General features: G+C 32.5%; 1 protein-coding gene, 1 long non-coding RNA gene and 1 pseudogene across 2 annotated transcripts; 1 reads left to right on the plus strand and 2 right to left on the minus strand.

Moving 5' to 3' along the window:
- The first annotated feature begins 10,725 nt into the window (after positions 1-10,725).
- On the plus strand, positions 10,726-12,540 carry LOC127088057 (lysine histidine transporter-like 5; annotated as a pseudogene).
- Positions 12,541-18,533: 5,993 nt separating this feature from the next.
- LOC127089376 (uncharacterized) lies at positions 18,534-19,352 on the minus strand. Its single transcript, XR_007791444.1, has 2 exons — positions 18,759-19,352; positions 18,534-18,652 (listed from the first exon to the last, which is right to left on the minus strand). It is a non-coding gene; the product is annotated as an uncharacterized LOC127089376 (long non-coding RNA).
- A 950-nt stretch (positions 19,353-20,302) lies between these two features.
- On the minus strand, positions 20,303-22,511 carry LOC127090418 (lysine histidine transporter-like 5). The gene is made up of 7 exons (XM_051029422.1): positions 22,284-22,511; positions 21,659-22,051; positions 21,171-21,567; positions 20,981-21,086; positions 20,787-20,878; positions 20,626-20,694; positions 20,303-20,525 (listed from the first exon to the last, which is right to left on the minus strand). Exons 1-7 carry the CDS (start codon positions 22,493-22,495, stop codon positions 20,427-20,429), a joined length of 1,368 nt encoding a protein of 455 aa, XP_050885379.1. The 5' UTR covers positions 22,496-22,511; the 3' UTR covers positions 20,303-20,426.
- Between the last annotated feature and the right edge of the window lie 5,219 nt (positions 22,512-27,730).

The raw sequence follows: 27,730 nt of genomic DNA on the forward strand, positions 1-27,730 counted from the left end.
ATTTAATATTTAACGAGTATATATATATATATATATATAATATATATATATATATATATATATATATTATATATAATATATATATATATATATATATATTATATATATATATATATATATATAATATATATATATATATATATATATATATATATATATATATATATAATATATATAATATAAGAAATATGCACTGATAGTGTAAAATATTTTTACACCGTCAATCAATGAGACCCGTGTATCCAATCACATCACATTTTTATTTTTAAAATACTGTTATAATTTGTATTAGAGTTATTTTACCCGAAAACATTAATATATATATATTTAAATGATTAATAAAATATTAAAATAGAAAATCTTAAATATTCAGATTGTTTATTAACTTATCTTATCCTTTATAAAATTATATATAGCTTTGATTTGTATTAGAGTAATTTACTATAAAACTTAAAAGATTAGATTTTAGGATCTTTAAAATATTCATTTAAAAAAAAAAAAAAACCAAAAATAATTTCTCCAAACGAGTTTTTAAGTTTTTTATTTTTAAAACAGTTTTTAAAAACAGAACTACCAAACCGATTTTATTCCATTAATTTTCTTTAAAACTATTTTTTAAAACTGATTTATAAAATATTTTTAAAAATAAAAAATCAAAACTCAATCAAACGAGTCCTTGAGTCCTTAGTATCTGATATGTTATCCAATAGCTATAGTGTTTATGATTGGCTGCACAAGAAAATACTATACCTTGCAACATACAAAAAGTGATGCAAGTTTTGTTTCCTTGGCAATGGCTATTATATTGACAGATGTTTTCAATATGATCCTCACAGCTTTCTTATTTATGAGACAGAGAAGAGTGTATGTGAGTCCTAGCTTTACTGTATTTTTGTTCATGAATTGAAGGCTATGGTTGCATAGGAGTAGTAGTTGTAAGTACTCACATGTTGCACCCTCTTTGATCGTGTTTGATGAGAGTTATTACTTGGAATTGATCCATGAAAATGTTAGTTTTGACCTAGAAGAGATGATGAATAAAGTTGAATTCACCAAGTACACAAATCAACCAATAAAACCTGTCATGATGATAATAACGTTTCAAGGTGCATGTCCAAAAGCTCCTGTGACCTTATTGATAAAACTAGCATATCAGCCAAAATAAAAAAATCAGCTGAACCTAAAAACAAGTATGGTATTTGGTAAGGCCACCCAAAAAAGTGTTATGCAAATAGGTTTTTGTTGAACCTAACTACCGAAAATGTTGCTTCTATATTTTGGATTTTAAAATTTAACGCGGCTATTCTATAATAAAATGATTTTACAACTAAGGTATTTTATTTTTATCAAAAATTAGTCCGATTTTCAATCTCTCTATCGTAGATCCAAATTCCAATATCCAGATTAATCTCATGACAGTATTTTACATCCTTTGACAATAAGTTAAAATAAATTTGACATTTAAAAAAAAAAAACTTACGTTACAAGTCATTTAATCAATCCCACAATAAATTATACACATTTACCATTCAATAATAGATCAAAAGAGAAGAACTACCACGTATATATGAATGCCAAAATATCAAATCCAAATCTCACCATGTCATAATCAAATTAAATACAAACTATAATACAAAAATATCAAAATATAACAAAATTCCACTAATGCGTATGTCTGACACCCTTATTCCTTCTCTATCGCCGGTGTTGCAATACATGTCGTGCCTCTAGAATAAGAGGACCTGTAGGGTGGCCATCTAAGGAGTGCTTTCCTCAAACTCTCTCATAGCTATGACATCTATCCCAATAGCCACAATTCAATGATATATCAGAAACGCATCAACGACATGGTCTACTCTCGCATGTTCCTCCTCTAAGATCTCCTCATGAGCTGGTCTCGTGGAATCTCCTTCTCCACTTGGTGTCATGAAAGAATATGATACTCTATAAAATCATTGGATGTAGTCGTATACTGTATTCCATGGGCGATGAGTTGACACACAACGTACATCCTCTGGGACCAGATGATCAAAATACAATGCAAAAATCTCATCTACATCCCCGCAGAGGATAATGGTAGGAGAAGCAACTGTGGGATCTTGGGGCATAATTTGGATATACCCAAACTGCTCAAGACTCGATCATGTAGATGGAGGCACATAAGTCGATACCCACAAGCTAGTCATCCAGAGTACAATGCTATCACCTCAAAGGATCGTGTCTCACAATGATCGGTGTACAACATCCATCAAATATCATCCAATATAATGCAATCAAGAGCAACTCATAATGGACCGGTCATCTAATTCCCTCCGAGTGAGATGATCGAGCACATACGTGAGAAAATCTTAAAGTAGTCTTCCACATATGCGCATTTAACAAGACTAGAACAATACTAGTGAATTCATCCATGAAAATGGTTTAGATGAATATATAGTAACATAATAGTGTAGCATAGGCATTATGACATTACTATTAGTAAAGGTGAAAAAAAATCATAAATAAACAATTGTTTTCAATCAACTGTCAAGTATTTCATATACCACCCTCAACTAGTTTGAAGTAGAGGTAAATCAAACAAGAAACCCCCAATTATACTCGTGAATCGTCTCCAAGTCAATGAAATACCTAAGGTAGATAACATCCACATATGTCGCACTTTTGTCCACAAAAATGGATGTGCCGACGAAAACTAAGAGGTATGAACTCAATGCATACGCTATGTGGTACGGAACCTGTGTATCATCAGCATCAACATCCATAATTGTAGTCAGGTGGTGCTCATACGTATCCACAAGAATAAAAACCTAGAAGACATCTTTTAGTGTCATACAACACCATTCGGACTAGAGAACAGAGCATACGAACCTTAAACTCTAGAGCTCAAAAACTTAATGCAAGGAACTTTAGAACAAGCACAAATAACATATCTATTGCATTTAAGCCTAAAGTATCATACCTATAATCTATTTAGGTAATGCATATGAAATCAAATAAGGAAAGAGAATGAGCAATTTACCAATGTAATGAAGATGAGACTCAAATAAGTGCAATACATTGGAGTAATGGCGTGATAAGCTTCAATGCAATATATAAGCTATGAGAAGGATTTAAATGAGAAGTACAAGTTATGTAAACGCAGATAAGGAGTAGTTTTTCATATTCTTTGTTTTTTCTCTTTTGCATAAATGAAAATGGGAAGGAAGATGAAAAGACACAAGTTTACTTAAACAGAAGCATTTAGATTCCAATCTCTGTAAAAAAAATCGGACTTTGAAATCTGGACTAGTTTGAAAATGTGTGACTTGAGGTTGACCATGGGTGTGATTTCTTAGGTGCGTCTGGAGTTCAATACATGTAATAGACTATATGGATTCCAAATTTTGAAGTTGTTTAATATGTAGTTTTGGTGTGTTACAAAGATGATTTATTGTGTATTAGCCTTTGAATTTTAAAATTCAAAATTGAGGGTTATTATAAAATTTCCCCATGGTGTGTTAGTAATTCATGGTGTCTAATGAGTATTGTCCAAAATTTGGGAAGTGTTCAATTCCACAACTGAAAAATAAAGTTATTTTCTTAGACCTATATAAGCAAAAGAATTTGAAAACAATTGAGAAATAAAGTAGTTGAACATGATAACTTTTAATTAAATTTTAAAAATATAATTAAGTTGAATAGGAGACAACATGGTTAAATACTATGATCATATTTTTTTTTATTTTTCTGATAAATAGGGCAAAAGCCCAAAGAAAAAGAGAGATTACAATAAACCAAGACGCGAAATTAGGGTTTCTAACACGTCCGTAAACACAAACTGACTAATAAGACTCGGGTATTCTTCTCTAAAAAATACATCATCTCTACTTTCGACACTTGCTTTAGTCAAAGCATCTGCGCAAACATTTGTTTCCCTGTAGGTGTGTTTCACCTTCACTTCTTCGAACAACTTTATAAGACACATAATTCGTTGGACTAAAGAATGATTATCCATATCTAAGGCCATGCCTAACCTGATCATTCCGTTGAATCCACGTTCAACATCATATAATGAATACTTTTCAGTTGATAATTAAATAAATTAAGAATGATATAAATGTCTAAAACCCAAATCTCCAACAAATATGTGAAACTGCAAGAAAATAATTATTGATGCGTGTCTTTTAATAAAAAGTAGAATAGATCTTTTAAAATCATTCCATAGTCTATGTTTCAAAAGGCTAATGTTTGATTACTGGATTAAGTAATTTGGCAGGTGCCCTTTGTATTGACCGGTGCAGTTGAGAGCTTCACAACCTTTAGTGTTTTAAAAGTAGTTAATCGTTATTGTTGAGAAATACTCTTTCTGTCTCAAAAATATGTCATATTTAGTTAATATATGATTTTTGTAAAAATCATTAGATATGTTGATTTTAATGATAAAATTAATAAATATAATACTCCTTTTGTCTCAAAATAATTGTCATACTTGACACTTTCATACAAATTAAAAAAATGTAATAAATGAAAGAGAGAATATTGATTTTACCAAAATATTCTTCACAACTATTGATGTATTTGAATTAGAATTAATGCAAAATGAAAAAACAAGAGAGAGTACAATTGAAAGATAAAAAGTAAAATTGCATTGGTAAGCTAAAATGACAAGTATTCTAAGACAAATAATTCTCTAAATGTAACACTTATTTTGAGACGAAGGGAGTATTATTTACTAGAATATATTTATTAATTATAATTAATAGAGTGATTGAATAAAGTGAAAGGTAATAAATAAATGTATAGTAGTGGAAACATAATACTAAATGTTTGGTTGGTAAACAAACAATTATTTTTACAGAAAGAAAAAATATAAATAAGACATTTTTTATGAGAGAGACAGAAAAAATAATATTTACGATGATGGATTATCCACTTCATCGTTGAATTATCCATTTTACGATTGGGGCAGTCTCATTGGATTCACAATCTCTTTAATGAATTTTTCTAATTATTTTTAGAGAAAACGAGCTCCGTTTATTTTGAGATATTTCAAATAATCTTTTTATTAAAATCATTTTTGAGATATAATTTTTTTAAAAATTATAATTCTGAGTATATTTTGATTTTAATAATGTATGTTTATTTTATAGAATATAAAAATTAATCTTTTAATTTATAAATAAAAAATAAAAAAAATTTAAAATACATTGTTTAATCTATTTTCAAATTTAAAAAAAATAATTATTTTAAAGTTAAAACAAACTTTCCCCAATATTTTATGAGAACACAATAACTCTCCTCTTATATAAATGTTATCAATCTACCAAAACACTATCAAATGCTCTATCGTTTTAGCTTGAATCAAATGAGATTGATGGATCTTTTAAACAGTCGACTACCTCTAAGATCTAGGCATCACTTCTTTGTATGCACCCTTCCATTATTCTTATGTATAAGTTTAAAATGAGTACTACGTCAGATTTAGGGTATCTTTGGTAAGTCCAAAAAAAATGTTTTGAGCTTTTAGCTTTTCAGTCCATATCAACGAAAAGTTTTGTTTGGTAATTGTCTTTTAACTTTTAATTTGTTGCTTTTTTACTAACTTTTAATTTTTTCTTTCTCAAAAGCTATTTGAAAGAGCTTTTGAGCCCGCAGTTTTTAACCTATGACTTTTTCTTTAATTTATATCCTTATTATTTTAACAAAAACATATTTTTACCATTCAATGTATTACTTTATATATATATATATATATATATATATATATATATATATATATATATATATATATATATATATATCACTAAGATGGAGGTGGCCGTTCATACTGAGACTAAGGTGATAATGGTGACGACTTCAGCTAATACGATGGAGGTGACTGTTCTGACCGATACGAAGTTGATTGCTTCGGTTGATAGGGAAGAGACTACTTCAGCTGATATAAAGGTCACTGCTTTGTTTGATACAAATGCAACTGTTTTGGCTTCAATCGAGCCATTTGTACACACTGATGAGGGGTACCCTGGAGGGGCCTATGGTTGTACCTTGCTCACCGAATAAGCCGATCAGGTGGTATTGAGATTATGGAAGGGAGAAGTATATATGTATTATTTTAAACTTTTTATTTATTTATTAATGATACATTTAAAATAAATGATGGTTTTTACATTATTTGTTACAGGACGGCCTGCCGTTGAAGGTGCCCACCAACTGGCGGGGCGATATGAAGAAGTTCTTAGATGTCTAGATGTCTGGGGAGGCCAAGGAGATTGTCGATGATCGTGGTCTCCTGATCGATAAATTAGCAAGTGTAATAATATGTCAATGTAGAAATATTGGGAGATCCTAAAATGTCGATCTTAAGGACTGTGCGATATTATAGGGTTCTTATTTTAATTCATTTGAACAAAAAGGTATTTGAGGGATTTTGATTTGGGTTATTTGCAGAAAAAGATAAAATATAAGTAAATTTAATAGAATAGAAATTAATTTTAGAAGAGCATGTCAGAGATGAGAGTTTGATCTTGAATTCGTTTGGTATCCTAAATTTACCTTGTAACAACTAAGTTTAACTCCTATAGATTAGTGGCTCTTAAGAGTATATATTCCTAAGTCCTTAACGAATAAACCTTTGATTATTCAAATTAATTTATTATGGCCATAGTAATTTGTAAATGAACTCAAACATGTAATTATAAAAAATAGAACAGTTTTTAGAGGGTATCCCTAGTCCTAAGTGATATCTAATCTTAAATATTTCAATCAACCCTTAATTGTTGAAAGACGTTTCTAACAGGTAACCGTAAATAATTCTCAATTTTTCAAATAGAAGAAAGCATTAAGCACAAAAAGAAATAAATCATATAAAGAGAGAAATATCTAGCCTTATAGTGTTCTATTCATAACATAAATAAAATCTATAAGAAAAATCATAAACATTACACAATGATCACAAAGGAAGACACTTCAATGGACAAATTTTTCGGATTGGTGCTTCTCGTTGTTCTTATCGTATTTGCTTAGCTCCAAGATGATATTTTGTTGTCCAAATTCCAAGACCCCACCTTAAAATGTGGTTCAACCTTCTTTTAATATTATGTTGTGCTTTTGAAATAGATCAGGGTGTTCAAACATGGCCAGACGCGTCTGGAGACACATCCGGACAAAGGATTTTTTTTGTCTTAAAATGCTACATACGCGCCTGTGACGCGTATGAAATGCTACACAAGTTCATACGTGTCTAGAGACGTGTCTGAGGTGTTGTAAAGGTGGATGATGTTTGTTTAATAAACATGAGTGATCAGAAGGTGCTTGAGAGTAGCCATGAGCAGTGAGGACTGAAGTCAATTTTTCAAACCATTGTCTGCTTGCCTGCTTTAGTCCATAAAGGGACTTAATGAGTTTGCAGACCTGGTTAGGTTTAGAACTTTGGACACCTGGTGGGATCAACATGTAAACATCTTCATTCAGATCACCATGAAGAAATGCGTTATTAACATCGAGTTGGTGAAGATGCCAGTTATGGATTGAAGCTAAAGCTAGAACCAATCGAACTGTGGTGAGCTTTGCAACAGGTGAGAAAGTATCTAAGTAATCAAGTCCTTCAATCTGGTTGTATCCTTTAGCAACAAGACGAGCTTTAAACCTTTCTATGGTTCCATCAGATTTATGCTTGATCTTGTAAACCCAACGACAACCAATAGGTTTAACATGGGGTGGAAGATCCACAATTTTCCAAGTTCCAGTTTGCTCAAGTGCAGCAACTTCAACTTTCATGGCTTGATTCCAACATTCAAATTTGCTAGCCTCGGAGTATGTTTTAGGTTCATGATTAGTAGTAAGGGAAAGGATGAAACGATAATGAGTAGGAGACAAGTTATGATATGAAATGAAATTGGAAATAGAGTTAGGATTACCTGAAGATGATTGGCATTGTGGATCAGTGAAGGTTGTACAGACATAATCTTTTAAAAATGATGATAATGTTCTAACTCTTGTAGAGGCACGAGTGGAGTGTTGTGTATTAGAGGTGGGTGGATTAGAATTGGCCAGGGAGCTGGAAGGTGGATTTGAGTCAGTTGTGGTGGGTGTGGATAAAGTTGTGGTAGCTGGAAGGTTGAGTTGGTTAATGGGAGAATCATTTTGAGCAGAATGATGTATGTCATGACTGAGGTTTGGATTGGGAACTGAAGTGCTATAATATTCCCAAGGAGGTGTGGTAGATGAAGATTGTTTTTGGTAAGGTAAGATCTGTTCATGGTAAGAGACATTTCTTGAAATAAAAATGTTGAATGAATTTAGATCAAGTAGAATAGAGCCTTTATATCCAACAACATATCCAAGGAACAATGATTTTCTAGCTCTTGTATCTAATTTAGTTCTTTGATTGGACAAGGTAGATGCATAGCACAAAGATCCAAAAACTTTAAGTTGGTTAATGTCTGGTGGTTTATTATGCGGTATGTGATAAGGGGATTGGTTATTGAGTAGAGGAGTGTTAACTCTATTTATAATGAAGGCTCCATAGCTAATAGCATAGGACCAGTAGAATTTAGGTAAATTTGAATGGTACAGTAAGGCTCTGCCTACATTAAGCAAGTGTTGATGCTTCCTTTCAACTCTTGCATTTTGTTGAGGGGACTCAACACATGATCTTTGATGGATAATGCCCTTTGAGGCATAGAATTGAGTTAAGAGAAATTCAGGTCCATTGTCAGACATGATGAACTTAGGACATGTATGGAACTGATTTTCTATGAGAGTAACAAATTGTTGAACATGTGCAGAAACTTCAGATTTGTTTTTAAGCAGTATGATCCAAGTAAATCTACTGTGAGATAGCAGGACTTACAGAGTTGAGAATCCATGAATGAACAAGGCAATTGCATCGTTCCCACGCAGATCGATTAAGATCGTTGATACTTGGAACGCGAATGGATCCGTTGATGAACGCAAGCTTGTTCTTAGCTCCAAGAGCTCTTTCCATGGATCTTGACCACGAGATGTAATTAGAACCATTCAATTGAGGTTGAATACTAACAGAATTTGGACCTTCGCTAGGATGAACATAGTAAACCGAATCAACATCACAATTTGTGATTCGATTTGCGGTAGGATCAATACGCGGAGGCATGCTGAAATCAAAAGAAGGATCGCACAAGTAGAAACTTAAAGTGAACGGTGCGGAAGTGTGGAAAGAGGATCGAAGACGATGATACCATATTATGCTTCTGTCATGGAAGCCATTGAAGAACAGTAAGAAATGCTTCTGTTATGGAAGCCATTGAAGAACAGTAAGAAATGCTTAAAGTGAAGAGGAAGAAGATAAAGAGCAGAACTGTATTCTGTTATGCATTGAATGGGGATTACAACCATTATATAGTTGGAAGAGATTGTAACTAACTGCATAACAGAAAGCATAACAAACTGAATGGAAAATGTAACTAACTGTAAAACTACTTTAACTATTTTTGTTTTCTTCATCTATTACTCAGGCTAATGTTTGGGGAAAGATGATTTGGTGTTCATCAATTCCTCTCTCAAACTCTTTGATATTTTGAAGATTGAACTATGAAAAGCTACCTACTGGTTATAAACTCATATTAAAGGAGTTGTGTTTGCCTTATGTCTGCGTATCTTATGCTTTGAGGAGGAGGAGACCTTAACTCACTTATTCTTAATTTAACTACAAATATGAAAGGTCGATTTCGAATTGGTTAGAGAATTTGCTGGATATTGGATCTCCAATCTGATGTTTGGAGAATTGCAAAAGTGTCATTGAAAGAGATACTATAGAGCCCTCCTCAATTTGGTTGGGTCAAGCTAAATATTGATGGTCCTTCGGGAGGCACTCATCTTCGAGCAACATGTGGTGGGATGTTTAGGATCCATTTTGGTGAGCACCTGGATAGTTTTGCTTGCAACTTGAGTCTGAATAATGCAATTTTTCTAAGATGCTGGTCTAATTTGTAATAGAATATGCTTTTAGTTGAACTTGGTCTAATTTGTGGTTGAATACGAATTCAATATTAGTAGTTAAAGGTTACAGTAAATCATATGTGGTGCTTTAAAAGATAAGAAACATATGGGAGAACTGTATAATTAAGATTAGACTTATTATTTAACTTGGTCTTATTAGTTTCTAATTTTACGTGGTGGTCTAATATACACTGAAATAGCTTTGGGTTTCATTCGTAACAAACTAGGGACTCCTAGTTTTAGAATTAGATTGATTTGAGGTTTTGTCTAGACGTCTCCCTCATTCTTGTACCTATTCTTTTATTTTCATTCTTGTACCTATTATTTTATTTTTATTTATTGAGTTAAAGTCCACTTTTGATTAAAAAAAATTATAGTTTAAAAATATATTTAAATTTATTTTTGTAGTTAAAAAAACTATTTAATTTTTAAAAAATAATTCCTATATCAATAAATTGATTAAAATTAATTTAAATAAATAAAATATTATTTAGCAAAAACAAAGTGGCATGTTAGATTTGAAAGATTGTTACTCCACTTTATTTGCTTCTTATTCTTCTAGTTAGTTATTAGAATTAGTGGTATAATTAACGTGTGTGGATAGTGGTGATATTCACATCAATTTAAGGTTTATTTAATTCTAAACTTTTTGTACTATTAAAATAATAAGTTTTTAAATTAAAAGAATTATAATTAGATTTGAAATATTGTTCTTCCACTTTATTCGATGTTTATTGTTATAGTTAGTTATTCCGCATTAATCTGTTCTCAGTTACCCTATATATACCCATCCAAGTTACAATTGTCCGAGTTATTAAAAAAAAAGAATAGTAAGTATGAGGTGCAATGAGAATGATGTTGAAAGTCAAGGTGGAGATGATTCTTCAAATATAGAAAAGTGGTTGCCAATTAGTGCATCGAGAAAAGCAAAGTGGTGGTATTCAGCTTTCCATAATGTGACTGCTATGGTTGGTGCTGGAGTTCTAGGGTCACCATTTGCTTTATCTCAGCTTGGATGGTATTTATATCTTCATTTCATGAATTCAAATTCTACAGTACTAGTGTTTTAGATTATATAGTAATATTAATATTTATATGTTTGTGTAGGTATCCAGGGATTACAGTGATTATAGTGTCATGGCTTATGACATTTTATTCACTGTGGCAACTAGTGCAAATGCATGAGTTGGTTCCGGGGAGGAGATTTGATCGATACTTTGATTTAGGAGAGCATGTATTTGGATCGAAAGGAAGATTTGGATATTGGATGATAATGATACAACAATTAATTGTTCAAGTTGCTTCAACCATTGTGTATTCTGTCACTGGTGGAAAATCTCTGATGAAGTTGTGTGAAATATTAGATCCATCCATGTTTGGAGAAATTAGACAAACATATTATATTGTGTTGTTTGTTTGTTTACAGTTATTCCTTTCACAAATTCCTAACTTGAATAATTTGAAAGGAATCTCTTTGCCGGCGTTTATGTCTGTCTGGTATGTAATTTTCTTTAGACTAATGGTTAACATACGCACAGTTATTTATTTAGACTAATGGTTTATATATATATGCGCAGTTATTCGATGGTGGCATTTGGGACGTCTGTTGCAAAGGGATTGGAACATCATCCAAGTTAGTATGGTGTTCGATCACATACCAGTGCGGGACAAATATTTGATATTCGTAATGCGCTTGGAACAATAGCATTTGCATTTGCGGGACATAGTGTGGTTCTTGAGATTCAAGCTACATTACCATCCACAGAAGAAAAGCCTTCTAAAATAGCAATGTGGCGAGGAGTTGTTGCCGTCGTTATTGTTTGTTATCTTACTGTTGCGGTTTCTGGTTTTTGGGCGTTTGGAGATATGGTTCAAGATGATATACTCCTCTCACTTGAACGTCCTGCATGGGTTATTGTTGTCGCTAACTTGATGGTTTTCATTCATGTTATTGGAAGTTATCAGATTTATGCAATGCCTGTTTTTCATACGATGGAGTCTTGTTTAGTGCAAAATTTTAACTTCAAACCCTCAACGACTCTACGTATTGTTGCTCGAAGCATATACGTTGGTAAGATCAACCACGACCCTTAAAAATGTTAATTATAATTTGCACATAGATATTTAATTTAATTTGAAACTTTCATTTTTTATATAGCTATCGTTGGATTGGTTGCTGTAATCTTCCCATTTTTTGGAGGACTATTAGGATTTTTCGGAGGACTAGCATTTACTTCAACATCATATATTGTAAGAATTAATCATGCTTTCAAATATCTTCAATTATTAATGTATTTTTACTAAATTTTAAATATTTGTTACTGATACCTTGTGTTCTTTGGATTAAGGCCAAAAACCCAAAACTAGGGAGCTTTCATTGGATTGCATCAATGGTAAATTTATCTTTAAACTTGCTCAAACATGAGTTTAATATTAATATTCATATCAAATAATCTATATATCTAAATCATTTTTTTTTTACAGGCTTGTATAGCTGTTGGCTGTGTTATAGCAATTATTGCACCCATTGGAGGAATTAGAACAATTATTGTTTCGATGAAGACTTACAAATTCTTATCATGATCACTACAAGGAAGATTAATTAATTCATGTTCTAACTTTCTTTTAATTGTTACAACATCATTTATAGGACTTACCAACTTTTTTGGCACTAGTTATCCATCAGATTTGTAATTATTTAATTCAAATTTATGTGTTGGTTTAGTCAAAGTGTTATGCTAAACCAAGTTACTTAACAATTGGTAGGTATGTTTAGTTAGAATAATAAGGCATGAGTTTGAAAAAATTACAATTTGTTATGTAGTAACTGATTTTATACTTAAAATTATGCAATAAAATAGTCATTGAATAATCATTTTTTTTAACAAGCTTCATATTTGCAAATGGATGGATTTATTGTTTTAAAGATCTTTGAGTACGAGTTAAAAAATAATTTTACGATTTATTTACTCTTTACTTTGCCCAATTTATCATTTACTTCCAACTTATTTTTTCATCATAATTTCTTTTGTCGAAAAATTGACCATTTATTATTATTTTTTACAAGTGTCTTTATATTTATTTGAGCAGTTTATATTTATTTGAGCAGTGACGGAACAGGGACAATATATAAAATTTACAATATTAAATATATTCCAAAACAAAAATTATATTTATTATATATTATAAAAAAATAAAACATTGTTAAATTATAACAATAAACTTTCCAACTAATCGTAGTATATTTTCCTTTTGAATCCATTTTTATCTAGTGTGTGTATATAGTATATATAGTGTATGTTCTTAACTTCAAAATAAAATGGGGTAGAGCCCTTTCAAAAATCTTATTGACCTATTAATTTACTTAGAAATTTATTTTATTTGAATATTTATGAATAAGTAATTTAACTAATGTTAAAATAGATTAATAAATTAAAAGATCAATAAATTAAATATTTGTATGCATTAACTTATTTTAGTTTAGCTAGTAACATAAATTTTATGATGTTATTTATTTGAGAGTTTATTAAACAAATTATAATATCGTTCATAATATTTTTTCAATTTATTTTCATAAAATTTTCAAGATATATAATATTTAATAATTTTATAGTTTAATTCAAAAATAAAAAAATATAATATAATAATAGTAATATTAATAAAGTTAGTCATTTATTTAAATAGGTCGAACAAATAGACTTAAAAGTCTTATTTTTTATGGCTCAAGGCCTAATCTTTTAACTAAATAAGATTATAAAAAAGATTAAGCCTTTTCAATTTAAAAAAAAAATCTGATACAGTTTGGTATTGTGTAAGTTAGGCCGTAAATCTTCTTAATTGATATTTTAAGAAAAACAATTCAATTATTTTTTACAGTAGAATATTAGAGTATTTGACTGTTTTCACTAAGATAAAATTCAATCAATTTTTGTGACAAAGTTATATATTTTTTAATTTTAAAAATAAATTAAAACTTTAGATGAGTACGAATTTAAAAAAAACTGTACTAATCTTAAATATTAATGAATGGATTCATTGTTTTTTAGATCATTGAATACCATATATATATATATATATATATATATATTATATATATATATATATATATATATATATATATATATATATATATATATATATATATATATATATAATATATATATATATATATATATATATTATATATATATATCCTCAGTGTAACTCCGTCCCTAAGTTGTAGTGAGAATAGGCCGAGTCATACTAGATTTTATTAAGTCTACTTCTGACCTTTTAAAAAAATTCAAAACATAAGTTCTATATGTAGTTTATAACATATTAATTTTTAGGTTTGATTCTAACCTTTCGAAGATCTGATTGATCTATTAACTTTTTTAAAAGGTTATTTCATTTCAATTGAGCACCTCATTTCAAATATTTTTCAAAGATGTTGTAAATATTAGATTGTAAATAGTAATTATTTCTATTAGTAATGAGGCCCATTAGTCAAAGCCCATTAGGTTTTCTATTCTCTCTTATTTAAAGCATGTAGATGTAACATGTAAGAATTACTTTTTAATATATCAGTAAAATATTTTGCAACATGGTATCAAGAGCTTTTGGGGGATTCGCTTCCGCCTAAACCCTAGCCGCCTTGTAGCGGAGTTTTTTTTACTGCAGTTTGCAGTTCACTCATCTTTGAAACCCTAACCCATCCTGTTTCTTGGTTTGTTTTCTCTCGATTGTCCTTTCAATGGCTGAGATTATTAACGATCAACCACCTCCACATGTCCAGGATACTGAAAGCTTTGAAAAGAGGGGAATTGATCTTTCCTCCTTCAGTCAGAATGATGTGGAACGGTTGAAGTCTATGCTTGACTCCATGAGTAAGCCTTCTGGTTCTGGGTCTCTAGCAGTTACTGGTAAGAGTTTGTGTTCCCGATCTCTTACTGTTTGTGGTAATATTCCTAAGAATGCATGGATTCTTGACTCTGGTGCTACTAATCATATGACATTTGATTCCACATTATTATGCTCTTATACCACACCTTCGAGTATTCCTTATATCACTGTTGCTGATGGCTCTCATGCTTGTGTTGTTGGCACTGGAAATATTGACTTGCAACCTCCATTCCAGTTGCAATTTGTGCTTCATGTTCCCACACTTTCCCACAATCTAATTTCCATCCATAAGCTTACCCCTGATCTGAATTGTAAAGTAATTTGTTCTATGTCCCATTGTGTTTTTCAGGACCTTACCACGGGGCAGACGATTGGAATTGCTAAGGAAAAGGAAGGGTTATACTACTTCTCTGATGACCATCCAAAGGTGTTGTCCTCCTGTTTCCAGTCTCAGTCTTCCTCTTCAGCCTCACAAATTTGGCTTCAGCACAAGCGTCTCGGTCATCCTCCATTTTATATAATTAAGTCTATGTTTCCGTCGTTGTTCTTACACCATTCTGTTGAGTCTTTTAAGTGTGATGTTTGTCAGTTGGCAAAACACAATCGTGTATCTTTTCCTTCCAATTTTAATAAAGGTGGTGAACCTTTTTATTTGATTCATTCTGATGTTTGGGGACCTGCCCCTACCTCTAATATTTTTGGTGCAAAATGGTTTGTCTCATTTATTGATGATTGTACTCGGGTAACTTGGATTTTCTTGATGAATACTAAATCCGAAGTACCACAAATATTTATCCAATTTTATAATATGGTACAAACGCAATTTGGGAAAGGCATAAAAAGAATTCGTTCTGACAATGGTAAAGAATATGTCAATCATACCTTTTCCAACTTCACTAGTAAACATGGCATTCTCCATGAATTCACATGTGTTGACACCCCACAACAAAACGGTGTCGCAGAAAGAAAAAATCGTCATTTACTTGAAGTTGCTAGATCTCTCCTTTTTCAAATGTCTGTTCCTACCTCTTATTGGGGTGAGGCAATTCTTACTACTGCCTATCTGATTAACCGGATCCCATCTCGAGTGTTAGGTAATAAAAGTCCTGCCCAATTTATGCTTTCACGTTTTCCATCTGTTCCTATCTTACACACTCTTGAGTCTCGCATTTTTGATTGTGTTGCTTTTGTTCATGTTCACAAACAATATCGCAACAAATTGGATCCCCGTGCTGTCAGATGTATCTTTCTGGGTTATACACCAAACAAAAGAGGGTACAAATGTTATCATCCTTCGAGTCGAAAATTCTTTGTCTCCAAAGATGTCACCTTTCATGAAAATGTGTCATATTTCACTCGTTCTCAGTCTCAGGGGGAGAACATAAGTGACTTAGAGTCAGAGTTAGAGTCTGAGTCCGAGTTTCTGATCCTTGGTCCTAGCCTCCCTAGAACACATATCAGTGTTCCCTCTCTTGAACCCGAGTTGTCACCTAGTTTGAGTTTGAGTCCTAGTTCAACACCTGAATCTGAGCCAGTAAGTGTTCCTGGTCCTTCAAGGCCTTCTGTTTTACAGGAATCAGCACCTCCAGCACCAACTCTAGTGTATCAGAGAAGAAGTAAACCTGACCTTCTCCAGAAACAAATTCAATCGCCTGAACCGGAGGTAAGTACTGAAAATGATTCCTCTAGTGATAATTGTGCCATTTCTGATACTTGTGACACTAATCCAGTTGATTTACCCATTGCTTTGAGGAAGGATAAAAGATCTTGTCCCTCCCTATATCGACACGCTATCTCTCAATATGTCTCCACTAAACATCTTTCCACACAATATCAAAGTTTTATTGCAACTGTTGATTCTGTGAAAATCCCATCATTTGTTGAAGAAGCATTGCAAAATAGAAATTGGGTCCAAGCTATGGATGAGGAAATGAGAGCACTTCAAAATAATGGTACTTGGGAGATTATTGAAAGGAAAAGAGACAAAAGTCCAGTTGGATGCAGATGGATCTATACTGTAAAGTACAAATCTGATGGTACACTTGATCGGTACAAAGCAAGACTAGTGGCAAAAGGTTATACTCAGACGTATGGTACTGATTATGAGGAGACATTTTCCCCAGTGACAAAGATGAATATTGTTCGAATTTTACTATCTCTTGCTGCTTCATGTGGATGGGAATTGCAACAGTTTGATGTTAAAAATGCGTTCTTGCATGGAGACTTAGAGGAAGAAGTGTATATGGAGATTCCACCAGGTGTTGGCATAACAAATAGAGCTAACAAGGTGTGTAAATTGAAGAAAGCCTTATATGGACTAAAGCAGTCCCCTCGGGCATGGTTTGGAAGATTCACAAAGGCAATGATGTGTTTGGGCTATAAGCAAAGTCAAGGAGACCACACTTTATTTTTTAAACATTCACAAGGAGGAAAACTGACTGTAGTTCTTGTTTATGTTGATGATATTATTGTTACAGGAGATGATTTGATTGAGAGACATTTCCTCAAAGAGAAATTATCAGCAGAGTTTGAGAAGAAAGACCTTGGGCAACTCAAGTATTTCTTGGGAATTGAGGTAGCCTACTCAAAGCAAGGCATCTTTATTTCTCAAAGGAAGTATGTGCTTGATCTTTTGCAGGAAACTGGCAAACTTGGATGCAAACCTGCAAGTGTTCCCATTGAACAAAATCACAGGATAAGCTTTGAGGAGGAAAGTGACAAAGTTGACAAGGGTCAATATCAGAGATTAGTGGGAAAATTGATTTACTTGGCACACACTAGACCAGATTTGGCATATACAGTCAGTGTGGTGAGCCAATTCATGCATGATCCGAGGGTGAGACATTTGCAGGTTGTAGACCGCGTTCTACAATATCTTAAAGCAACTCCAGGGAGAGGACTTTTGTTTAAAAGAGGTGGAAATCTAACTATGGAGACTTACCCTGATGCGGATTATGTCGGATCAGTGAGTGACAGAAGATCTACGTTAGGCTATTGTACTTTTCTGTGTGGTAACCTTGTAGCTTGGAAGAGTAAGAAGCAAAGTGTAGTTGCTCGATCAAGCGCCGAGGCAGAATTTAGAGCTATGGCACTAGGAATTTGTGAGCTATTGTGGATGAAACAAATTCTAGAAGACTTGAAGATACAATGTGAAGGTCCTATGAAATTGTTTTGTGACAATAAATCGGCTATTAGTATTGCTCATAATCCTGTTCAGCATGACAGGACTAAACACATTGAGATTGACCGACATTTTATCAAAGAGAAGTTGGATAGTGGACTGATAACTACATCTTACGTTCCTTCCGGGCATCAGCTGGCAGATGTGTTAACAAAAGGCTTACCAACAGAAAGATTCAGGCAACTTACTTGCAAGCTGGGAATGATAGATATCCATTCACCAGCTTGAGGGGGAGTGTTGTAAATATTAGATTGGAAATAGTAATTATTTCTATTAGTAATGAGGCACATTAGTCAAAGCCCATTAGATTTTCTATTCTCTCTTATCTAAAGCATGTAGATGTAATATGTAAGGATCACTTTTTTAATATATCAGTAAAATATTTTACAACAGTACAACTTCAAAAATAAACACTAACCAGTAAAGATAGTCAAAGCCGTACCTTACATTAGAGTTATCAAATAATACAACCAATTTTCTCTTTTCGGGTTTAATTGTCTTTGCATGCCCACCGTACATATATCTCCTGTGACCCATCAAGAAGTGAGGAAAATTTCCACCCTGAGTTGTAACAAATGCTTCACTATGGAGGCAAATAGTATAATCAAGAGCAGCCAACCTAGATGAGTGGCGCTGCATCATAAACACGTGTGTCACAAATTCCTTTCTCCTGGAATTCCCTTACAGAATAACATGGATTGTTCTTGTGTTAAATATGCATAAATAACTTCTCGAATACCTTAAATTGAGCAAGCTCTTCTGGCGTTGCCAAGGTATATTTTGTTAGTAATCGTGGAAACATCTGTTTAAGTGGCGCCATGTACTTTTGTTCTTTATAAATTTTTCCTGCAGCAACGTACACTAGAGTGGTATTATCAAATCCCATGCCTCTAAGCATTATTCCTACCTGCAGCGTCAAATAAAATGATCTGTAGAATCAGAGTTGTGCCATTTTTTAAAGAATATATTATCCTTCTAAATTATCATCTGTAGAATCAGAGTTGTGCCATTTTTTAAAGAATATATTATCCTTCTAAATTATCATCTGTAGAATCAGAGTTGTGCCATTTTTTAAAGAATATATTATCCTTCTAAATTATCATTTGAATATTTCTCAAGCTCAATTTTTTATTAAGATATTTATGCAACCCTATCGCTGAAATTTATGATTGCTATACATTATATAAGATTTCAAATTGGATCTTTAGGAAGCTAAATTAACAAGGAACAAAAAGTAGGGAAACAAATTTCCATTCAAATAGTTGTGTCCTACTGAAGTTATGTCTACTGTCCCAGTTGCAGATAGCATAAGCTTCTTTGAAAAGAAAAACAGAACATTTAATTCAGATTCTATTTGCAAATATGAAAATGCAACCATATCCTTCACATACAGAAATAGTATTATAATATATAATTGATGCAGAGCTAACCGAACACACAAAGAACTCATACGAAAATTGAAAATAGCATTTTCATATCATATATTAGACTTGTAGTCTACTCCCATCAAATAATCAAACACTTCAAAAAAAATTTTTTAGATATATCGTAAAATCATTAAAAATTACAACTGAGAATAACCTAAATTATCCCAAATTATTCTTATTCAGTCTACATCACCACCCCCTCTGGATTTACTCTAATCTGGAGAGGTAACATCTTGATCTATTCCATGAGGTTCAAAAAGTATATTGGATTATGGCGGAAAAGCCCAAAAATCGCCATGTATATCCGCCATAGCGGCCATGTCGCCGCAATTAGATAACACTGGTTGTATGAATTCATGGTACACAGAAACTGCCACGTTGCTCAATTCAGTGCAAACTGGCAGAGAAAAGGCTTCCCGCCCAATTCTGAAATTAAAGTGCTTGCCCAACTTGTAGAACTAACTAGTTACTGAGTATAAATTGATGTAGAACAATGGAACCTAAACATATCCAGAAAATAAAAATTGAGAATAGTCTATGCAAAAGACATCAATACACATCAATACTTTGTCTTTTAAAAAAATACATGAATGAGTTTATTCATTGAGTGGTTAATTAAATAAAAACATAATAAAATATCTAATTGATAAAAGACAAGTTGAAAGCTTACATTACTTCCAAAAGTAATTATTTCCATTACAACTTGAAAGCAAATACACCATTAATATATTACTCCTACCCAACCTTACAGCCCATAACTAGCTTACCCTAACCTTTACATACCATAGTTAGCATTACATTTGCTAACATGGAATCTTATATTAAGTATTTACAAAACCTCATCAATAACTAGGCAACTAAAACATCTGCCAAACATAATAGAAACTACAAAACAAAAAACTTGTAAGTTCTATGAAATGATGTTCTAGTGATTAAAAAGAATACTTAGAACATCAATTAATTAACAACCTTCTAAATAATCATGAATAAAACTTGTAGGTCTTTATCGAAACAACAATCGTTCTTATTCCTCCAACTGGTGCAACAATTGCAATTATACACCCAAGAGTTATGCAACACTGTAACAACAACAACAACAAAAGAAAAGTATATAAGATTATTTGCTATGAATAATTGAACACTAATCTTATGTTTGAATAAGTTCTAAGTTAAATTTACCATTGATGCAATCCAATGAAAGCTCCCTACTCTTGGTTTCTTGGCTTTAATCCATAAGACACAAGGTATCTGTATCAACAAGTGTTACAAATTTAGTAAAAACAGAAGAAAAAAATTTAAGATATTTCAAAACATGGTTAATAATAAGTACTAATTCTTACAATATATGATGTTGCTGCAAATGCTAGTCCTCCGAAAAACCCTAATAGCCCTCCGAAAAATGGGAAGCTTACAGCAACCAATCCTACCAAAGCTATTGAGAAATGAAAGTTGTATGTTAAATAAAATATATATGCAAGTTATAATTCATAAATGTTTAACCTAATAATGTTTGTTGTTGATTTAATGATATTACCGACGTATATGCTTCGAGCAACGATGCGAAGACTCCTGGAGGGAGTGAGTTTAAACTTTTGCACCAAGCAAGACTCCATTGTATCAAAAACCGGCATTGCGAAAACCTTCAACATCAAGAAAACAATTATTAGTATCATCGCGCGACTAAAAATATGCTCATTCGAGCTAAATTCATTCTTGTAAGTCACCTGATAACTTCCAATAACATGAAAGAAAACCATGAGATTAGCGATAGCAATAACCCATGCAGGATGTTCGAGTGAGACGAGTACATCGTCTTCAACGAGATCTCCGAATGCCCAAAAACCAGATACCGCGACAGTAAGATAGCAAACGATGACCACTGTGTATGCAACAACAACACCTCTCCACATTGGTACTTTGGAAGGTGTTTCTTCTGTAGACGGTAATGTAGCTTGAATCTCAAGAACCACACTATGTCCTGCAAAGGCAAAGGCTATTGTTCCAAGCGCGTTAAAAATATCGAAAGTTATCCCAGCAGTAGTGTGCGATCGAACACCATAGTGAGTTGGATGATGCTCAAGTCCCTTCGCAAGGGAAGATCCAAATGCCACCATCGAATAACTACAAAACGAACATCATTTAGATTCATTCAAAACTAGATACAAAATAGCCCTAATAATAATGTTTCTTAACTCTTAACATCTTAACATACCAGATAGACATGAATGCGGCGAGCAAAGAGATTCCTTTCAAAGTATTGAAGTTAGGAATTTGTGAAAGGAGTAACTGTAAACAAACAAAGAAGATAATATAATATGTTTGTCTAATTTCTTCAAACATGGATGGATCTAATATTTCACAGAACTTCTTCAGAGATTTCCCACCAGTGACAGAATACACAATGGTTGAAGCAACTTGAACAATCAATTGTTGTATCATTATAACCCAATATCCAAATCTTCCTTTGGATCCAAATACATGTTCTCCTAAAGCAAAGTATCGATCAAATCTCCTCCCCGGAACCAATTCATGCATTTGCACTAGTTGCCACAGTGAATAAAATGTCACAAGCCATGACACTATAATCACTGTAATCCCTGGACCCCTATACAAATATACAAATCAAAACCTTTCATTACTATATATATATATATATATATATATATATAATATATATTATATAATATATTATATATATATATAATATATATATATATATATATATATATATATATATATATTATATATATATATATATATATATATATATATTCTCAAACTAGGGCTAGGGCATTATTATTGAAGAAAATGAATTCATGAAATAAAGATATAAATACCATCCAAGCTGAGATAAAGCAAATGGTAACCCTAGAACTCCAGCACCAACCATAGCAGTCACATTATGGAAAGTTGAATACCACCATTTTGCTTTTCTAGAAGCACTAATTGGCAACCAGTTTTCAATATTTTCATGATTACCATCATGGTTAGCTCTAGCCTCACCACCCTGACTTTCAACATCATTCTGAACTCGACTCATAATTACCATAATCAAATTAATTAACTCCAAGAACTAAACAGTTAAGTTATCATTTTCAACGGATGTGTGTGTATATATATATATATAGGAAGGGTTCTTCAAGTGTGTGAGTTTTTGTAATAAGAAGTTGAACTAGTCAAGAGAGATCAGAGTGGAGAGTTCATAGGGATATTGAATTGATTCAGTACACACTCTAAATTCTGATTTTTATTTTTTTTTGCCACCAAGTAATAAATTTGTTAAATTATTATTATAAATTAAAAATAATTGGTTTGCTATTTTATAGCTGTGTAGTTAATTTGGCTTGTTATTTTTTAGCTGTATGGGTTAACTTTTTTAAAAGAAATTAATTTTTTTAATTATTATTATTTAGTAAAAATATTTGATTGGTTATTCTTATGTGGCTGGCTATTCTTTAGAAATATTTTTTTAATTTTTAGCGATTTGTTAATTAATTATTCTTATTTATAAAAAAAATATGTGGCTGGCTATTCTTTAGCGATTTGGAAATGTGTGAGTTATTTTTTTAATCAGAGGCACCACATGGCCACTTATAGAAATTAGCCTATCTTTCCAACCTGATAGCCGACTAGGGAGGATAATAGGCTTAGAAGGAAGAAAATGGTCTGGATGAAGGAACCAAATGAGCATTTAAAGGATTATGGAGAAACAAAGTTCCATCAAAGATCAATATATTTAGGTGATTATCAACAAGAGACCAACTAGCAAAAAGATTAATTAATCATAATGGATATGAAAATGTGAGTGTATTTTGTTTTAGAGAGGAAGAAACATTGTCACACTTTTTTTATAAGTAAAATGTATTATATTATTGAGTACAAGGGTACTCTAACCCCATATAAGTGACAAATTATTTAAGAAAATTCAATAGAAATTTACACTAATTATAAAAGCTACTAGATATCCTAGATTTTACTTCAAAAATCAACCATAATCCTTCAAAAGTCAACCATAGTCATGATAGAAGTTTTTCATTGAACACAACTTCATTAACATCACACATTTCAAGTTTAAAGATCTTGGCATTTCTTGTTCTCCATAGACTCCAAGTGATTGTCATTCAAATAACATCATCTTTATTTATCCTTGTTGAGCCTATAATGAGTTGTATGTCTCTGAGAAATGATCAATTGGGTCAAGTCCTACCATGGGTGTCCTAGCAAGCTAGGTATGGACCTGCTGCAAAACTGTAATAGAGAAAGGGCAGTGGAACAATAAGTGAAATATGTCTTCATCACTTACAAAAAAAAATGTGCATCATTTTTCTTCTAAGTTTGGGATTATTGATTTCTTGATCAACTGGACCCTGGTTGGCAATTTGTCTAGCAAAAGTCTCCATGTGAAAATTTTGATCTTTGAAGGTGCCTTAACCTCTCACATCACTTCTAGAGAAACTTTTAGGTTAGTTTCTAGGTCTGGATCTTGGTGTTCCTGTATAAAATTTCTGTAACAAGACTACATAGAAAAATTCTTCATTGGACAGCATATCCAAATAAACTCATCATGTTCATCTTTGCTTGGTTGGATATCCTTCAGAATTGTAATCAAATATTCTTCCTCTTCTACGACTGTATTGACACCTACTACTTCTGATTCAACATCCTGAAGTGACCACTCCCAGGACCCCTCCCTACAATGAACACAATCTGAAACCTTCACATTAGGATACAGTAAAGTTGCATAGAGTGCTAGAAATTGTTTTGCTAAAGGTTCTTCCACAATCCACTTTGATTTTAAAAAATCTATATTGGTCTTATCTCCTAATTTACAAGAGATTAAATTAAACAAACTATATTCCCAAGCACCCTTTCTCTTCCCACCAACTGGATGTCTCTCCACCATAAAGATTATTTGTCCTTATGCTTTTCATCTCTGATGATTGGTATTCCACTATGAATATCTACATACCTATGTTTTAGATTTCCCACCCACATGGCTTCCTTCTCTTGAAGTAGCCTCCACGTCCACTTACGTAGTAGAGCTCTAGTAAAACATCCCACGTCTTTAATTCTCAAACATGCATTCTTCTTCTCCTTACAAATGATTTTCCAGCTAACCCAAGAAATCCTTCTTTTGTCTTCCTTAACTTGACACAAGAAGTTTCTCATACTTGTAATTTCTTGTTGAACCTTCACTGAGGTTTTGTAAAAAGACTATTGATAGATAGGTAAATTACAAAGTACTGAGAGCTGCTAGCAAAAATCGCTGCTTCCATCCACTTACACCATTTGGTACCAAAACCTAACCTCTTGAACATGTATCTCAAGTAACACGAATTTACATGATCATAAGCTTGAGGGAAGTGAATTTTAAACAATAGACACTCCCTCATATTCCTTTTAGAAAAATCTATTGGAACAAAATTGGTTGATACCATATCCCTTGGGTTTTTATGATAACAAAGTATTTAAAGAACAATTGGATATTCTAACATTTGTTCAAGTATGCAGAATTATATGATTAAGAACAGATGAAGAGAAGCTTGAGGAATCTACATCTGAAGATCAGACTCTGGCTCTGAAGGTCACTTATGAAGACTCTGGCTCTGATGGAAGATTCAGACTCTGAAGAAGTCAACTCTGAAGAAAGTCAGCCTCTAGTGATCCAGACTTTGAAGTTTCAGAAGTCAGGAAGCATACTTTGAAGTGATCACTCTCTGAAGATGAAGTCTAAAGGAAGTCAACATCTGAAGTAAAGTCTTTTCGATCGAGGCAACTCTGACAGACTCAGAGAACTTTTGATCACATGAAGACTTCAGAAAAAATATCTCTTTTGATGTCTGAGCTTTAATGGATAATTCCTCTTCCAGAAAGTTGATTTATTGATGTATCTAATCAAGTACAAAGTTATCCAACCTTTTGGTGAAAATCTCCAACTTCTCTTTTTCTGCTGTTTATTTAAGGAGCTGAAGGACCAGATATTGAATACTAATACACTACATAACAAGAATATGAACATTGACATTCAAAAAGAAGCTACTTAGTCAAAATTGTTAGACTTATAACATCTTAACATTGTGCACATTTTATAAGTTCATAAGTCTTAGAGTCTTTCTAAGTTGTATTTTGTCTACACCTTTGATTGTATATCAAGTGTAGTTGTTACCCAAATATCTTAATAGTTTGTTATAGAGTCAGAAGTCTCTTGCTTTAGTGCTTGAGCATTTGAAGTCTCTTACTTGTGTGTTTGAGAAAAGGAAGTCTTTAGCTTTTGTGCTAGATCAAGAAAGTATTGAGCTTGTGTGCTTAAGCAAGGAAGTCTCAGACTTGTGTGTTTGAGCAAGGAAGTCTTATACTTGTGTGTATAAGCGAATAAGTCTCTTGTTTGTATGTTTGAGCAAATTGTAATCTTGTTTGGTTATGTTGTAAATCCCTTGGAAGTAGAATGGGGTTGGACTACTCTCAAGTTATGAGAAGAACCAGGATAACTGCTTTTGTATATGCTTTTACTTTCCTTGATTCTGCTTATTAATATTCTATTGTTGTAAACTCTGATACTCCAAGTCAAATTCTAGTTCAGAACGTGATAAGGACCTTTAGAAGTTATTCAAGATTTTCTGATTCAGATTCTGAACTAAGTGTTCAGAATCTGTTTGAAAGTTATCAAAAGAAAAATCTAAAAAAAGTTTAAAAACGAAAAAGGACAACGCAATTCACCCCCCCCCCCACACCACACACACACACACACCCACACCCCACACATCCTCGTGGTGATAATAATCATGATCAGAGTACATTTGAAAAGAACAATTATGTTGCTAGACCTCCAACGTTCACTGGAGACTTTACTGAACTTGAATGGTGGAAAAGTAAGATGTACACACACACATCATAGGTCTTGATGATGAGTTATGGGACATTCTTGAAGATGCCATTAATATTCCAAATGAATGAAGTAGGAATAGTTGTTGATAAAAAAAACCTGACACCTACTTTAAAGAAGATCTACAAAAAACATCACAGAGTGAAAGGAATTCTTGTAGATGTTTTGCCTCACGTTGAGTACATAAATATCATTGACAAATCCACTGCCAAAACTATTTTTGAATCTTTATTTGCTACCTATGAAGGAAACCAATAATTCAAGGAATCCAAAGCTAATCTTCTGGTTCAAGAATATGAGTTGTTCAGAATGAAAGAAGATGAGAACATTAAAACCATGTCCTCAAAGTTTAAAATTCTTGTGTTTGGACTTCAGGTTCTGAACAAGATTTACATTACATCTGATCATGTTAAGAAGATTCTTAGGAGTCTTCCTGTTAGATACATACTTAAGGTAACATCAATCCAAAAGGATAATGACTTAAACACATTAAGTCTTAAGAGTCTTATTATCAATCCCAGAGCCATGAGATAGAGTTGAATGTGGATGAGTCTGCAAATAAATCTAAATCATTGGCTTTAAAGTCACTGGTAGAGAAATCTGGTGATATAGTTGTCAGCTCCTCAAAAGTCTAGAAACCAGAAGAAGCTTCTGATGAAGAAGATTTTGATGGTTACACTGATGATGAGGAAATGACCTTTATCATCAATAGGTTTCAACATTTGGTTAACAAGAATAGGAGGTTCTCTGGAAGAAGATGTGGCTTCATAGGAACAAGCTCCAGAGTTAACAAAGCTCATTACAAAGGGTGCTTCAATTGTTAGAAGCCTGGTCATTTTAAAGATGATTGTCCTGAGCTTCAGAAGGACAAATCTAAAAATGGAAGCTTCCAAAAGAACAACTTCAGAAGCAAGTTTAAGAAAATTCTCATGGTAACATGGTATGAACTTGATGATGAAGAAGAAGCTGACAAGAACAAAGAATTCAATCTAGCTTTGATAGCTTCAACATTCTCATATACATAATCAAAAGTTGATTCTGAAATGAGGTATTCTCTAAACTCTCTATATCTGATTTAATTACCTTTTGTCAAGATCTTATGGATAGATGTCAGGAGAAAGCCATACACATGAAAATATTGAAAAAGAAATATGATCTTTTGAAAGATGAACTAAAGGCGTCTCAAAAGAAAAATGAATCTCTTGAAAGAGATCATATTTCTTAAGTAAATAAAGTGTCTGATAAACCCTTGAGTGAGCATGAAATGGATCTTCAAGAGTTTATCATAACTGGTTTTGAAAGAACTAAGTGTGCTTCCATGGTCTATGGTGATTCCTCAAGAACAATTTCATTAGCAGACCAGAAGCTGCACAAAGAAAGGTATGGTGATTTCTTTGTTTT

Source organism: Lathyrus oleraceus, chromosome 1 (genome assembly GCF_024323335.1).
Source record: "Lathyrus oleraceus cultivar Zhongwan6 chromosome 1, CAAS_Psat_ZW6_1.0, whole genome shotgun sequence".
In the NCBI taxonomy this organism is placed as follows: Eukaryota; Viridiplantae; Streptophyta; class Magnoliopsida; order Fabales; family Fabaceae; genus Lathyrus; species Lathyrus oleraceus.

Excerpts from the sequence above, each read along its gene's own strand:
- LOC127090418 (XM_051029422.1), bottom strand. The coding sequence starts at position 22,495 with ATGGTAATTATGAGTCGAGTTCAGAATGATGTTGAAAGTCAGGGTGGT. Across the intron at positions 20,879-20,980 it reads TGCTCGAAGCATATACGTCG|CTTTGGTAGGATTGGTTGCT; the intron begins GTAATATCATTA and ends ATTTCTCAATAG. Across the intron at positions 20,526-20,625 it reads TTCATTGGATTGCATCAATG|TGTTGCATAACTCTTGGGTG; the intron begins GTAAATTTAACT and ends TTGTTGTTACAG.